Here is a 15,114-nt window from a genome sequence, read left to right on the forward strand (position 1 = left end):
ACCTAGGTCATTCTCAGTTACTTCCTGCAAACAGGATCCATTCTAGGAGTACCTAGAATAAAAGTTCATATTAGTTATAACCTAGGGACTCCTATTCCTTCATCCTTTCAGTTCTACCCCTAAAATGCTACATGAATTCTTAAGGTCAAGACAAGGACTTAAGTTATTCATTCTGTAAGTGATAAATCTAAGATAAGCCCAGAGAGGTTAAGAGAATCGCTCAGGGTCACTCAGAGTTACAGCAGGATCAAGAGATAATACTTGCTGATACTGAATCCACTGTGCTTTTAACAGTCTGTGCTTATTATAAAAGATGAATAAGGTACTTGGGATTTGATTAATATGAAGTTTATTACATATTTTATCTATCAAACTATTTTTGAATTATTATTATAACTATTACAGTAAATATTAACAGCTCCTTTCTTATGTGCAATATTATAGTCTATCTGCTGAACCCTGTATCTTTTTATCTTAAAAACAACCCATTGAGACAGATAGTATGTTCAGTGTGTCATAAATAAGTTAATTGAGGTATAAAATGGTTAAGTCATTTACCCAAGGCCACATGACTAATAATTGACAGAGTTAGGACTCAAATCCAGGCATCTTTGACATGACTGTGCTCTTAATAACTTCAAATACTGTTTCCCCATATATTAGTTCATTATGCCAATATTTGTTATATGTGAGTTTGATTACTTCTGACTACCTCAAGCATGAATGCAAGAGGAAGTAAAATTTTGTTTTTTCCTGAAAGCCAAGGGAACAAATATAGTTTTGGATGACAGGTAATAATGACATCATTATTCCTTTTCTCTGGAAGTATCTAGAAATATTACAATTCTTTAAGTAATCTTTGAAGTGGCTGCAAGAAAGTTGTGTGTGTAGAAATACTGACAACTCACGGAAACTGTTGAGATAAATAAACAGAAGATTAATATAAAATGTTCTGAAAACTAGAAGTAATATTGAGATAGAAATAACAAAGCAAGTAAATCAGCAGCAGTATTTTTATTCACTCTTCAGTAGAGTTTTTGGTTTGCTTCTGCCTTTTATCCCTTTTATCTTTCACCCCTTGACTTTTTTTTTAAAGATTAATAAATTTACTTTATTAAAAATAAGGCTTTTTTTTTCTTTCCCCCCCACAACAAGGTACAACACAAATAGTGAAAATACAAGCCACAGACTGGGAGAAAATATTTGTAACCCATGTAACTAACAAAGAACTAGCATCCAGAATATGTAAAGAATGCACAGAAATCAATAACCCAACAGAAAAATGGGCAGTTCCCAAAAGAGCAAATCCATTGGTCACTTAATATGTGAAAAGATTTTTAACCATACTAGGAATAAGGGAAATGAAATTAAAACAGTGAGGTATCATTTCACAGTTGTGAAATTGGCAAATATTTAAAGTCTGAAAATACCTACTTTTGGCCAGATGAGATACAACAGGAATTCTCATTTACTGCTGATGGAACTGGAACAACCACTTTGGAGCACGATTTGGCATGTCTAGGAAAGGTGAAGATGCACACTGCCTAACACTTAGTAATTCTGCTCATATGAATATATCTTAGAGAAACTGTCTAACACACATACACAAGAAGAAATTTTAAAATGTTACTTTGCAGCATTGTTTATGAAAACAAAACAGTAGAAACCCCAATATATTTAAATTTTAAAAGGATATATTTTGATAGATTCATAAAATGTAACACTATGCAGCAGCTAAAATGAACAAACTAAATCTACCTATTTATGGCAACATGTATAAATCTCAAAAATATAACATTGACAAAAGAAATAGCCTCAAAGCATTTGTATAGTGTAATATATATAAAGTTCAAAAACATGCAAAAATATAACATTATCAAAACAACTTACAGAAATTTATGCTTTACTGAACAGTGAAACATTGTATTTATATAAATGTATAAAATCATTCATATTAAAAATAAGATAGTGCTTCTCTCTGAAGAGGGACAGTTAAGAATGAAATCAGGGGGTTTCATAAGGAAAGGCCCTTGAATTTTTTCTTTTAAAAAAATCTGAAATCAATATTCACACCTTGACTTGTTTTTAAAAACCAATATTACCACTTTAACAAGCTGTGTATTTCCCCAGACTGACTGGTTACATTCCCTCAATTTAGCCGCCTTAATATAACTCTTATTTACCTAGGAACTGAAATATGTTTTCACTTCCCACTAAATGTTTAAATTTGTGCCAAAAATCAGATAAGTTAGATCCAGAGTGCATGCTGGGTTGGTTGGAACACAAGAGTCATAATTCTGAGCTTGGACTCTAGATGAATTTTTAAATTGGTTTTTAAATATAGCTGATCAGTTGCTACATTACTATTGGAAGTCTGCTTTTTAAAATTGTAAGAACATTAACAGCGATTTCAATTGAAGAAATTTTTCTGGGGTCAAGAGGATAAGCCAGATGGGAGCAGTTAAGCACATCTTAGCATGAAGGTATAACTCAGAACAATTGGGAAATATGAGGCACACATTTTAAAACAGATTGTTATGAATAATGTATGGCAGTATTTTTCTGAATGTCAAAAAATTCAACTACTATACTTTTAGTAATAATTATAAATCAGTGTGAATTCTTATTCTAGTTTGATGGAATTATTTCAGTTAAAAAAATCTTTCCATTACGTAGGAAGTACACAGTTAACATCTTTATAAAGTTGGAAGGGAAAAAAGAGCTGAAAAAATCAAGTGGAATGCATTATGATTTATCAGTCACTCAAAACCTATACAGCTTTTCATAATCTATTTCAAGCAAGGACAGTACTAAGGAAGTACAGCAATGCTGAATGTTGATGAGAACAACAATAAAAATAGAATCCGTGCCTGGAGAAAGAAATAAGGGGAATTCTTATGTTCCATAGTTAACGCTATAGATCATCTTCTCACCTGCCCAATATTCCTGTAAAAGTCTGCAGAGCTACATTTTCCTTTGCTTGGTTCGCAGTTCAGGCTTAGTACTGAAAGTCTAACATAAAAGCTGCTGCTTGGGGGCTGTGCTGTCACCACTGTGACCATCTACTCTGCACTCTGCCATTTCCACTAATGGAAGGGGGGCTAAGAACAAGGCAACACGTACTGAACTCCCTCACAGGCAAGCCAGTGGCTACCCAAGTGGTGTACTCTGTGGGACTTGGAAGACGTTCCTTCATCCAAAGATATTTTCCTCTTGTGCTTGACATCCTAACATTAATGATAAATTGATTTGGCTGAAAGTGTTTCAGTTCCCAGAAGGTTTTAAAAAAAATGTCTGTGTCCGCAGAAAAAGCTGTTATCGGTCATTTGGCACCCTTTTGAGAATTAGTTTGTCATACTGTTTTTCTCCATGAGAACTAGTTGAGAAGGACTACAGCTGGAGTTGATGGGGCCAAGGTGAAAACCGAGTACTAATTAATGTAGGTTAATGGGTCAATATTGCGAGGAGTTTGGGACAGAGGTGGGCAGGATCCTGTTGTGGGCGTGAGGAAAGTATGTTCCGAGAAGAAGGGGAGGTGTGTAGGATAGAGAGGTCTGTGTGCTATTCATTCTCTAATTTAATTCTCTTCAATCTCTCCAATTACCTGGGATCATTCTTCTATTTAATTTTTTGAAAACAATTAAACTCCCTATTCTTAAAACTTCAGGAACTTTATTGCCTTACCTCAAGTAGTACTTAAATGTTCATGGTTGTTGATTTTTTTTTATCTCATTCTGAATTCTTGCTTAAGGCTTCTTTTTGGATCAGCTATGGGTGTCTTACCACTATTTCTCTAGTCTGCCATAGGCTTCCCTGGTTATTTTGGCCAAAACATGGCTACAAACCTTTGTTTGTATTCCTCAAGGCGTTGCTCACATATGAGTCCTGTAGTGTTTGACAGATTTTATTAGATATTTGGAATCACCTGATCTGTAAAGGAATGCTATTATTACATTACAGAAAAGGATAATTTAATACTGGCTTTCAGATAACAGTGCAGTAGCAGTGGGCTAAAGGGAAATATATGAGTGATTTAGGAGTCCTTCAGTGCGAGGTCTATATTTTTTCACTGTGGTATTTCAGCCCAGTGAATGGTACATAGCAAGCACATGTTATTAGTCAGTGAATGAACATTGCTGCTCGTAAGTTTTATTGACTGTGCCCTTTCACCTGGTGCCAGTGGTTATTTTCCTCCTCAAGGGCTGCTTCTCAAGTCAGTGACCCTTCTCACCTGTCTTATTTTGCCTCGGTCCTCTGGCTCCAAACACCCTTCATCCCATTTAGGTAGGGTGAGTAGAACTAGTTAATCTGCTACTCATGTCTCAGCGATGTTGCCTTTCACATGATCATGTGTAAGGTTAGCCCACCTTTGCCTCAGCTTCCTGAGACTAGACAGAAGCAAAAGATACAAGGAAGTTGCTTCAAACAAAAGAGCAGTTTTGAGATAAAATTTGTCACTAACTCTGGAATGCTGCAGTTGTTTTAATCACATCCTTTTGTCCTACAGTTCATTCAGGAAACCAGTATTGGTAAACAAGGTATAGTTCCTGCCTTCAAGTAGCCTACTATCTAAAAAAGGAAATAGATACTAAAGTAAATCACAAAAGTATATTATGCTATAACAAGTACAATGATTAAGATGTGAAAATTTTTATAGCAACGGCTGAGGGATCCCTAAACTTCTTGGCACTGGAGGTGGGGGAGTTTTTAGAGAACAGGGAAAGAGGCAACATTTGAGCTGCATCTTGAGGATGCAAGTTATCCTAATGATACTGTAGTTAGTAGACATGTATGCTGTTTACACACAGGTGATGACATAAACCAAGGCTTGGAGGCAAGAGCAGTTCCTTGTTTTGGGGTTATGGAGTATTAGGCAGGAGGTGTCAGGAGATAAAGTTTGAGGGACATTCAGGGGTCAAATTATAAAGGACTTGTATGCCATGGTAAAGCATTTATCATATGGTAGAGAGCTACTGAAGGATTTTAAGAAGGAGAGCGCCAGAGGCAAATCATTTAGTCGCCAGAATTTCTTTGGCATTTTTGTGGGTTCTAGAGACAAATGCTCCTACCTTTCTGAAACCTAAAGTTTATGTAAGGAGGCCCAAGATAGAAAAGCAGAGTGGTAATAGAGAAGTTGTCTTATGCCATAGGGGATACTTTCTCATATGTAGGAAAAATCTTTATCTCAATGAATATAAGTCCTTCGCATTTAGTGGGGGAAAGAACTGTTAAAAGAAGAAAACCATTTATATATGAAGTTGACAACATAGAGATTATATCATCGAGAATCTTTCTCAATACATATATACAAGCATTCCTCACTTTGCATGGTTCCAATATACACAAATTTCACTTAACACGGTTTAATTAAATAACACCAGTCTCCCAGCAACATGGTTCAAATTAATCACACTGTGATTAGCTGTGTAAAGTATAAGCTTTGCTACTGGCTCTTCAGCTTACAAGTCACTACAGAAGTAGTAAATGTGCATTAAGATCAGTGATCGGTCACATCATTTCATTCAGAATCTGTTGGTGATTGTACACGACACATCTGTTAGTTCATGCACAGACAGCAGAGTGTGTAGCTGTCTTGCTTCCTTCTCTCTGATAAACTCATGTGGCATTTTACACAAATGGATGATCAAAAAAAGTAACTGGTCAACAAAGATGAAAAGTACAATGAAATAAAGAAATAGTGATAACACAGAAATTGAAATTAGAATCAAATATAAATGGAGTTATAGAAGATATAGCTGATCCTGGGGCACTGCTGCCATTTGAGAGACTCTACTTATGCAGACAGAGGAACTTGGTAAAGGCGAATTTGTTTTTATTTTTTTTTTTTTAAGGCAAATTTTTTGACATAAGAGGAAAGGGTTGTGATGAATAGGATAGACATGTCCCAGAGGAGGTTACAACAGCAAAAAAACTTCACGTTAGAAGAACTCTTGGAGCTATTTCATGACATTGAAAGTGCAAAGGATGAAATGTTGGGAGCTGACCCACACTTAGAAAGGAGTATGACAGTTTGCCAAAACATAGAATATATGCTTGCTCTGTATGGTTATTTATACAAGAAAAGCACTATTCAAACTACTCTTCATAAATTTTTTCTAAGAAATGGAACTTTAATTTCTCACTGTTTCTAATGTTTTAAATTACACTGTACTAAGTTAATATTTAACATATTTTTTATTTCCCTATACAAAGGTAACTGACAGTGAGACTTTTAAACATTTTGACAAAAATTTTTAAAGGTCACAGAACAATTGCAGTTTTTCCCATTATTAAGATTGCTTGGCATGGTTTCAGCTTATATGGTCAGTTTCATGGTCCTCTAGTACCGTGCAAAGCAGGGATGGCCCTGTATGTAAATGGTACCACTATTTTCCTTATGGATAAACATTTTATTTATGTATCCAAATTTTAATTACTTGGGGGTAGTTCAGGTATATATTTGACGTTTCTTTCTTTTCCATCCCTTAATATTTCTGATTTTGATTCAATTGTATCTTCTTTTTTTGGTCCTGTGTGGTCACCTGTTGATAACATATTTGTTAGGGTTTAAATTGTTGTTAAAATAAGTATTAAAATTAAAATCTCTATATTAAAATTAGATTCTAAACCCCTTTTATTACTGGAATTCTTGGCAAGGCAAATTTACATCACAACAAAAATTGAAACAACCCTGTAACTCATTATAATGAGTTTTTAATCTGTTCTAAAACAGAACTTGTAAATTTTTCTATTGGCATGCCTTAAGAAATGTGTGTTTACATCAGTTTCAGTATATTTATCAGAGAAAAATCATACATTGTTAGTTACTCGGCCTTTTTTGTTATTATTCCTATGTGAGTATAGGAAGAACAATGACTCAAATAGTATTTTCAAAAGACTACAATATAAACAAACTTTTAAAAGTAACGTGTCAGGGAGACTTCCCTGGCGGTCCAGTGGTTAAGACTCCGTGCTTCCAATTCAGGGGGTGTGGGTTTGATCCCTGGTGGGGGAACTAAGATTCCACATGCTGCGTGGCGCAGCCAAAAAATTTTTTAAAAATTAAAAATCAAGTGTCACGTCCTTAGATTGGAGCTATGCCAAAGCTTGAATGTAGGCATTCTTCCCAGGAACTTATTCCCTTTGTTTTTTAAAATATTACAGACTAGTATTTAAGTAGAAAACAAATGAGACCTGTAGTCACAAATTAGGGAATACATGGAGGCTTTTATACAATAGTGGTGCTAATGCCAGTATATTACAGTAAAATATTATTACATTGAAAAATAACAGAAGATATTTTTTCTCCCACTTATTACCTTTCATTTCAATATTAAGAGAATTGAGGTATCATATTGAATACTTAGAATCTATTTTCCCCCAAGTAACCCTCAAATTCCTCTAAGTCTTTACATCAATTCATTTATTCATCCAAATCTTTCCATCAATTAATTAACAAGCACTTACTATGTTCTAGACACTGGGGATACCACAATGAATAAAATAGTTCAGGAGCTTAAGTTTAAACTCTTTAAGGGGCATATATATCATCTCTAACTCTGCCCTCAAATCTAATTTATAATCATCTTTCTCCTAGACTCTCATAATAGCCTCCTACCTGACCCATTCTCTTTACATTCTGCTCATCCCAGAGTCCCCATCTTTGTTTCAGGTCATATGCCCATGGGAGCCTGAATCTGTTTTTTCTCTGATACGTACATCAGTGATACATCAGTGTTACTTGAATTCTGCCAATGCCTCAAAGCCTGAATTGACTCTTATAAATGCCTTTGTTTTTCATTCAATGAAAGGTGAAAAAAAAAGTAGTGACTTTCTTAACAGATTCAACTAGTTACAGAATGCTGGCAATTAAAAGGAGATTTAGCAGTAGTTTAATTCATTGCTGTCATTTTACAGATGAAGACTTTGAAACTCATGATATAGCTATTTAGTGGCAAAACTGGATCTAGAGCTCAGTGTGCTTGGTCTTTTCATTATTATTAGTAGTAAACCAAACCAAACCAAAAACATTTTGTTTCACTTCAGCTCTTTTGATTGCAAAGAATGGAGACTTAGGCTATCCCAGGGAGGAGAGAATTATTTCAGTCCTCTCTACAGCATTAAGGGAAATCAGGGAACCATGGAATCTAAAAATGGTACTGTAATATGAGTTAGCCTCGCGGGGGCGGGCACTGATTCAAAGCAGCTCTGAGTATGTAGCAACATTAGTTTGTGGATCTTTTACTGTACTTTTCTATTAGCACTGCTACTCATCTCCTCTCTCTGAATCTGCCCTTTTGTGTTATCTGGCTTTTCCTCTGACAAAAACTTTCTTTCCCAGCATAGTTCCTGCTTACTGTAAATTTTTTACTCATACTTTGGCTTTCTTCTCTTCCTCTTATCCTTTCTTGGTCAGTCTTTCTAGCTTCAGCTAAGTACCTGAATCAGTACTCCCTCCCTCCCTCCCTCCCTCCCTTCCTTCCTTCCTTCCTTCCTTCCTTCCTGTTGAACTTAATTTAAAAAAGAATTTGATTGGCTCAGCTTCACCCTGTTTAGGCAAAACTCTCCATTCCAAGTGGCCTCATAGGCTACTGGCCAGACTTCATATTGGCTTCCCTTAGATTGAATGCCATCTCCTGGGGCTGAGGTGGAGTAGGAGGGAGCTCATGACTTTTTGGTGCTGCCTTTATATTAGAGTCTGTGGATGAGGAAGAATCTCTTCAGAGGGAGTTGTACATTCCGAGGATATTATGATCAACATAACATGTCTAGTTCACTGTTATAAACTGCTTCAGGGAAAGTAAGCTAAAGAAGTTGTAGCACCACTGCATTCTGTTTCACCAGGGCTGGGGAGGGAAGAAACTCTGGTCAGAGAAACAGATAAGTGGCCAAAGAAAGAGAAGCATGTAGCTAGCTAGACTCAGCAGTACACAGAAATAAAAACAAGTAAGTAAATATATAAGCACAGTTTTTAATAAAAAAGAAAAGGAACTAGGCCCATGGCAGAGAGTTTCTCTACCTGTGTACCTCTCGCCCTGGCTCCTCATTTCTCATCTTCCTGACACTCTCTTAGGAACTCCATCCTTCTAGAGCTGCTGCCTCATCCAGGGGAGCCACCACCACTATCTTAGTGCTGAGGACATTTCTTATTTCCCATTATTAAAAGCTTTGTGGATATTTTACTTGTAGAATCTTGTGTAACATTTGGACCACTGAGAACAATGTATGTCTTCTATTTTGTAATTAGGCTGGTCTTTAGCTATCTTAAAAAATGTACAAACTCAGTGAAATTGTGGGTATATAAGATGCTGGTGGTAAATGTGTAACTTTAATAATACCATGATTTATGATATATAATCCCTTTTGTTGATTTGTCTTGGTTGTCTAAAATTAATGTTTGAACATTTGGTGAGAATGAGGACAGCCTGCATTTGAGTCTGAGACAAATATAGGCATATTAAGTAAATAGAAGGGCAGGTTGCTCAATTCTTGATAAATCTAACTGTCAAACTGACATGATTCCACCTTACTACCTACATGACTTTGGTCATATCATTTAATTTCTCAGTGCTCAGTTTTCTCATCTGTAAAAATGAAGAAGATACCTACTTCATAGGATTGCCATAGAATTAGGTGAGGTATTTGGAAGTGGCTGGTGCAATGTCTGGTACATAGTGGCTCAGTGAAATTTCTTTGTGCCTTCGTTCCTTTTCCCCCCTCTTTTTTCCCCCTTCTTTCTCATGGCCACTTCTCTGATCTCTAATAGCCTAATCATGAAAGAACAGAGCTCCCAGAGGACAGGGCATTTCCTCTGCCCTCTTGCTTTTTCCTTCTGTTACTCCCTTGTTACAAATATGCTTACATATACAGATAACACAAACATTTTTGTCTCCAACTTGCCTTCTTACATTTCTGGTCTTCTCTCTGGTTCCCAAGAGACCTCTCTACTTAAACATTTACTTTTGTTTTAAGTTTATCACCTCAAAACCTGCTTAAATCATTTCCTTATTTTTCAAATAGGTACCTCTTCTAATTTCCCCATTGTCCCAAGAGTATCATTTCCTTCTCTAATTCATTAATCCAAGTTCATAAACCCTCTGTGATTAATCCTGAATGACTGTTTTTACTCTGTTACTCTATATCTTAAAACTCCAAAAACTTATCTTCAGTTTGCAGTACATTAATTTGAAGTTTCTGATATTTGTAAACTAACTATAATTTATTTCAGGTTTTTGAGGTTTGCTTAAAATCCTAAAAGGTTCTTTTAAAAAGGAACTTTTTCTTGTTCTTTTATATACACCAAAATCTAGTAAACAGCAGGTTGATTTCCTGATTGTTGATTAGAGCTGTACAAATATGCTCTGAAGTGTCCTTTATTTCTTTCTTCCTGTCCTTTCTTTTAGCTTCCTTTCTTTCACTCATAGAATATCTTTCTAGAGGATAAAAGTTATTATCTCTTTTATATCTTTGGGTGTTAATGATAGAAATTAAGATTTGATTTTGGTTCTTATTTGGAAAATTTTTTGTTACTAATTTCTTTTTTATAACATTTGTTACTGATTTCTTAGACAGCTTTATAAAACCCTTTTGATGGACCTGTGAGCAGCCTCTTTTTATTCACTCATTCATAGAATGTTATGACAATGTTTTAGATTAGAGACACTGCCTGGAAACTGCCTGAAACTGCCAGTTTTTCAATAATTACAAACAGATTATGCCTGAGGGCATTCTGTTTCAGCATTAATGAACTAAAACCAACTTTTAAAAAGCTTCAGAAAAACTTAGGAGATCCATTGCTAGATACCAGCCTTTTATAAAAGATGCTGTTTTTTTAAATTCAATACTATGTAACCATTTTAGTTGATAACAAATCATTCAAATAACACTCCAAATTAATTAAGAATTACTAATACGAATTTATTATTTAATAAAAAATTAAATTTTTATTAAATTTAAAAGATTACATTTAATAAGAAATAGATTAGTAAGAATTACATTTGTATTAATGGGAAAACCAAAAGTTGGGGTGAAAGACAACTGTGGTTAGTTATTTGGCTCAAATGGGTTTACTTTTCATAGTATGTCTTCACCTTTACCCTTGCAGGGTCTCAAAGGACATCCAGGGCTCCCAGGACTCCGAGGTGAACAAGTAAGTGTTCTTCCTTTATAAGACTTGCATCTTCTCCAGTGAAAAAGACACATGGTAGGGAACTCCATTGAGAGATTATTTTCCCCCATGTAACTCTTTCAATTTTTCTTAATGCTTTTTACTCTGTTTAGTATAGGAAAAACTTCTAATTTATTATCTATTAAATCTTGTGGGGTTTTTTTCATATCTTAGACTGACTTTCACTGTCTGCCTAACATGCTCCAGAACAGCAGTCTTAAACTTCCGTTGTTCATAAACCACTGTGAGAATCTCATAAATGCTGTGTATCCTGTCCCCATATTATCCATGCATGCTCACACACGCATATGCACACACACATATGCACTGATTTTTCTGTATGTTTCAGGGGCTTTCCTGTTCTCCGAAGTCTATCCACAGCTGTTAGTTCCCTACCCTTGCATGAAGGAATGCAAATAAATTTTAATAACAATCCAAACTAGAATGGGACATCTGCTGTTTGTTGTCTATTCTACACATACACACATATGTAAAAGTCAAAATAGTTTGGGAACTATTTAGTTTTTGATCATGTTATTCCTTCTCTCTCCCACCATAAAATAATGTATCATTATGTCATAGGAAGAAATAAAGTCATATCTCTTGTTTTCAATACAATATATACTAGGCCAGTATGAATAAATCAGTGAAAAGGGTAGGAGATTAGGTACTAAGTAAGGTGACAAATCGTTATTGGAGATTTAGCAAAGAGCCTCAGGAAGCCCTAAAGGGAGCTCCAGAAAGAAAAGTGATGGATTATCCCTGAGGGAAAGATAAATGAAGAAATAAAGCCAGTTTTCTCTTTTATTCATTGTAAGAGGGACAATACACTCTACTCAGTCCCTGAGGCACAATTTTTCAAGATTGCTAATTACTAGACATGGCAAGCGATATATGTATCTGTAGCAAGTAAAATCTCAGTTTCCTGAAGATCAAATGAGTGCTGAAAAGCATTTGAGCATTTATGGGAAAAAAAAATCAGAAGGGCAGGAGGGATTAGTTCCTGGGGAAGAAAAATAAATCCCTAGAATACTGCTTTGGCAGAAATTCTGTGTAGATTTCAATGAAGAAAACCTGACACATCACAAGTAAGTGAAAAATTGACCATTTGTCAGTACTGACCAGTTTACTCGCAACTGTTCTATAACCTGATTTTGTTAGTATACATGTCATTGTTCTGCGGGTGGTATGCTTTTGAGAAGAGTCTGAAATCAGTTTTAAAGGTTGGAAAATGTATTATTGGAATCAGTTCTTTCTATTTTATTTATTTCCAGAAGAAAAAAAGACAAAATTGGTGATAACTGTGAGGGACAACTAAAAGCATTTTGCATCTTAACTGTGGAAACACTGTGGACATTAAGAGGAGCGTAACTAATTAGCTAGGAGACATTCCCTTCTGGAAAATTTGTAAATATCTCTAAACTGGCCAGCAAACACTTAGGAAAGTAATTATACCATCTGGGCAAGCTCTAGTAATAAGAGCTGTCATTTACGGAGTCTTTATTAGTTGCCAAACTGTACTACTGTTAACTGGAACTTCAAGTAGTATAATTATTTATTTAATATTTCCATATGTTCACTCATTTAATACTCTACAGCACTAAGAATTATTGCAGTTACACCTGCTTTTAAATATATTTTTACACATTGTTCTCTTCTCTCTACACAATAATCCTGTGACCTAGATATTATTATTGTATTTTACTAATGAAAAAAACTAAGAGATAGGGGGGACCTATGCTGGCAGTGCTGGGACTCGGTGAAGTCTGACTGACTCAGAGCACGTGCTTTAATTCTTAGAGTGAGAAGTGGGATTGGGGCAGGTTTATTATTCCTGATTTTTCCAGGGGTAGAGATATAACTTTGTGTCTGAATTCCTCCATTCGATCTACGGATTTAAGTGAGCCATTTTTTAAATGCAGAGTGAATTGAGGTATAGTGTTTGTTTTGAGTTTCTTTTGAGCTGCTCTGGTTGTCCAAGTGATTTTAGGGTGTGGTTGGCTTAGAATATGTTTGTGCCACATAAGACTGCTGAAAGCTTACTCGTTGACTTTGTTTACTGCTATTCCAGTAGAGCAGGATTTAGTCATCCAGTGGTGTCCTTTTGTGTATTTCTCTGTGCAGCTGGAATGTGTTATATCTCTACATGTTGTCTTAACATCCTCTGTGAAAATCCGTTCAAAATCAGATTTCATTTATGTCTTATAACAGATTGCTTTTTAATTGAGGTCAGTTAACCTAAGTTGGCTAGGAAACTAATGAAAGGGATGGTGATTGGCATTAGCCAGAACGTACAGAGTAAAAACAGCCTTTTAAATTTATTTCAGTCTTTTCTATTGGCATACCCAAGTATAAGGTTTTGTGGATGTCTGGATATAGGCCTGTGTGTTTTAGAATTGGATGGGGAACAAAGGAAGCAGTTGTAAATAGGCTGAAGCAAGTCTCATAATTAGAGGGCTTTCCTTAGAGTACTACTTTAAGTTACTTGCACTTCAAACCTATACTAGGGAGGCAGCCTTGAATGGTGGTCTCTGGAGTTAGACTTGCTGATTTAAATTCTGGCTTTCTACTTACTAGCTGAGTGACTTCCCACTGGTGACAAACACTTCATGTCTTATTTTTCGCATCTGTAAAATAGGGATAATGGTATCTACCTTATAGGGTTTGAGCAGATTAAATAAGATAATACATATAAAATTCTTGAAATAGTGCCTGGTACATGATAGGTGCTCAATAAATGCTGTTATAGGAATAAAATATGTATTATATATAATATTAATAAGGTAATATCTAGTACATAAATATGGTTTCGGAAATTTATAGGGTATAATCTCTCTACATGTAGAAGAAAATTTTTTGTACTTCTCAGAAGGCAACTGTTTATTCACATTCTGTTAAGTTCGTTGCCATATATATGTATAGATGTCTGTATGTATATGTATATATGTATGTATGTGTGCACATGTATATATATGTGTGTTTGTGCATACACACACGTGACAACTTTTGTCAGATTGTCTGGGTTTACATCTAGGCTCTGCTACTTACTCACTGTGCCATCTTGGGCAGGTTTCGTAACTTCTCTGTATCTTAGTTTCTTCAAATGTAAAATGGAGAAAATAGTATCTATCTCATAGATGTAAAGTAGACGTAAAGTGCGTGGCATAGGATTGGCACATAAAAAAGTGCTAAGTAAGTGGTAATTGTTGGAGCAAGGGAAGGAAGTGGGAGACAACAGGGAGAAATGAGAGAAAACAAAACTGAGAGATGGATTCTGAGAAAAGTGGAGAGAAGGACAGATTAGGAGCCTACAAGTCTAATGGAATGGGAGGGCAAAAACTTTCCACTGTGATGCTCCATTTGCCTTTTTCTTGGTCTGTTTTTTCTCTAGATTTTCCAAATTTTAGGAATTTCAAAGTATTTCTATTGTTAAACCAGAGGTAACACTCTTCTGTATACTTCAGATCAGAGGGGCAAAAGAGCAAGTGTCTTTTATGATCTCTTTTCCAAACAACAAACAGAAATGAATTTTACATAATAAAGAATCTATGAAATTTATCACTGCTGTCACCATTTCTCTAATATGTTTTTTAAAAGTTATGTATCACTGTATTTTTCTACCCTAGATTTTTCATTACTAATAATCAGTGTCTCATTTAAGTCCCTAATCTAATAGTTGTGTTTATTTTTATTTAGCAATTTTATCTCATTTTCATTTTAAATAGATGACTTCAATCAGATAAGCAATGTGTAGGACCCTTAGAATTTTTATATGGAAAAAATATTCTTTCCAAACTTGAGTATTATGAATGAACCAATTTTGTTTCCTTGGGTTTCTTTTGACTTTGTTGTATTGTTTTATTATTTTTCATTTTAGGGAATTCCAGGATTCACTGGTAATATTGGTTCACGTGGTTACCCTGGCAGGCAGGTGAGGTAACTATATT

General features: G+C 35.3%; 1 protein-coding gene across 7 annotated transcripts in view; it reads left to right on the top strand.

Annotated features, from left to right (window-relative positions):
- COL24A1 (collagen type XXIV alpha 1 chain) overlaps nt 1-15,114 on the top strand; it is a 408,506-nt gene that overhangs the window by 75,315 nt on the left and 318,077 nt on the right. For all 7 annotated transcript variants that reach the window (XM_082409988.1, XM_082409993.1, XM_082409994.1 and 4 more), the window contains exons 9-10: nt 11,105-11,149; nt 15,045-15,098. In XM_082409988.1, coding sequence (XP_082266114.1) covers nt 11,105-11,149; nt 15,045-15,098 — 99 coding nt within the window. The remainder of the gene's footprint in view (nt 1-11,104; nt 11,150-15,044; nt 15,099-15,114) is intronic.

Source organism: Balaenoptera physalus (genome assembly GCF_965194825.1).
Source record: "Balaenoptera physalus genome assembly, chromosome: 1".
NCBI classification, from domain to species: Eukaryota; Metazoa; Chordata; class Mammalia; order Artiodactyla; family Balaenopteridae; genus Balaenoptera; species Balaenoptera physalus.